Source organism: Cystoisospora suis (genome assembly GCF_002600585.1).
Source record: "Cystoisospora suis strain Wien I chromosome Unknown contig_9553, whole genome shotgun sequence".
NCBI lineage: Eukaryota > Apicomplexa > Conoidasida > Eucoccidiorida > Sarcocystidae > Cystoisospora > Cystoisospora suis.
Genome location: NW_027162327.1, coordinates 841 through 2,613, shown reverse-complemented (window position 1 = coordinate 2,613; position 1,773 = coordinate 841). Strand labels below are relative to the sequence as shown.

The window sequence follows — 1,773 nt, the reverse complement described above, 5'->3', positions numbered from 1 at the left end:
AAGAAGAAGAAGAGAAAGATCTTAGTGCTGCTTGAGAAGGAAGAAGGCTACTACTACTGCTACTACTACTACCACTCTCACTACTAGTACTACTACTACTACTCGTCCCACTTCCGTTAAGAGGAAGAAGGTTGGGAGAATGATCTAAAGAAGAAGAAGAAGTTGAGAAAAGACTTCTTCCAGTGCACTCTTCATCCATCCACCGTAGTCTTCGGTGCCTCGTCACACTCTCCGCTTCTTCTCTCTCTCCTAGCACAGGCAGACAGACAAGAAGGAGAAAAAGAAGATGAGGAAGACGAAGAAGAAGAAGAAGCAGAGAAAGGAAGAAAGAGAGAAAGAAGGTATCAATCTCTTCTTTCTTCCAAGAGGATATCAACCTGTGTATATCTATCTCTCTCTATATATACATGTATATATCTAGCCGCATATCTATCTATATAGATAGATGAGTATGTCTACATATTGCTTTCCCCCCTCTCTCTGACTCTCCACGTGTGTCTATATATAGATCTGTACAGACATCTTTCTGACAAGCTTTCTTTCTTTCTCTCTACATATTCTTATNNNNTCTTTCTCTTTCTTTCTTATTCTCTCTCTTTGTATGTATCCAAAGAGACATGTTGAGAAAGGAAGATAGAGAGAAGTTTCTTCATGCACAAAGATTTCTTGGGTATATCGACATAGACCTCCCTCAATCTCCTTTTCTTCATGCAAGAGAAAAGAAGCAGAAGAAGACAGGAAAGAGAGAATCTTTCTTTCCCTTCTTTCCTTCTTTTAGAAACCTTCTTCCTTCTTCTCTTTCCTTGCGGATCGCCATCCTAAATCGTCTTCATCATATAGGAGACAAGAGCAGGGGTGTCTCCTTTCCTTCTCTCTTATCTTTCTTTGCTTACCGTCACTCTCATGTAGGCGTGTATCTCTTCTTTCTTCTTCTTCTTTGTAGTTTTCTTTGGTGTCTCTCTCTTGGATGGGAGCCTTCCTGGCAAGGCTCTTCTTCTTTCCTCCTTCGTACGAAGAAAGAGACTGGGAAGAGGACGCGTCGAGAAGAAGAAAAGAAGAAGAAGAGAGAGAGGTCCTCTCTGCTGTCGGTTCTCCTTCTTCTTTCTTCTTTTTCTTCTTCATTAGATCTCGATAGTGAAGAGAATTTAGATATGTGTTTACAACTACAATGTGGTCATTCTCAAAGATCTCCTCTTCTTCTTCCTCCTCTTCTTCTTTTTCATATTCTTTCTTTTCATTGACCTTCTTCTTATTCTTGTCCTTGGTCTTGTTCTTCTTTTCTCCTTCTTCTTCCTCTTCTTCTCCTCCTTTCTCGTTCAAATGCGTGCCTTCTTTCTTCTTCTTCTTTCCTCGACCTCTCAATGAGACACCTAGGGATGACGTGACGCGTGCCAAGCAAAGAGAGAGGAGAGAATCTGAAGTATAGACAATTCAGCTTAACATAGATCCACATACATCGACACAGATATATAGCTATAGATCTACGGTCATTCATAGAGGTGTATGTACATCACACCTCCATGTAGCTATTGAAGGGGGACTGATCTGTATGCAGAAAAGTCGATACTCGGGAAGGACCTATCAGTCCACTTACAAAGAAACAGAATGATAGAGACGCAGACAAAGAGATGAAGAATGGCGAGAGCTAGATCTATACATAGATAACGTACAGGTACAAGAGAGAAACAGAGAGAGAGAGAGAGAAAGATAGAGATCATCTGCAAATCGAGAGACAAAGCTGGAAGAGAATGACGACCATCTGGTGTATAGACA

The 1,773-nt window shown here is 40.9% G+C and overlaps 1 protein-coding gene across 1 annotated transcript; it reads right to left on the bottom strand.

Moving 5' to 3' along the window:
* Positions 1–1,413, bottom strand: CSUI_011077 (uncharacterized protein; the record flags this gene model as incomplete). Its single annotated transcript, XM_068071178.1, has 2 exons — positions 1–249; positions 894–1,413. Coding segments are annotated over 2 exons (769 nt in total), but the record flags the coding sequence as incomplete, so codon positions are not given.
* Between the last annotated feature and the right edge of the window lie 360 nt (positions 1,414–1,773).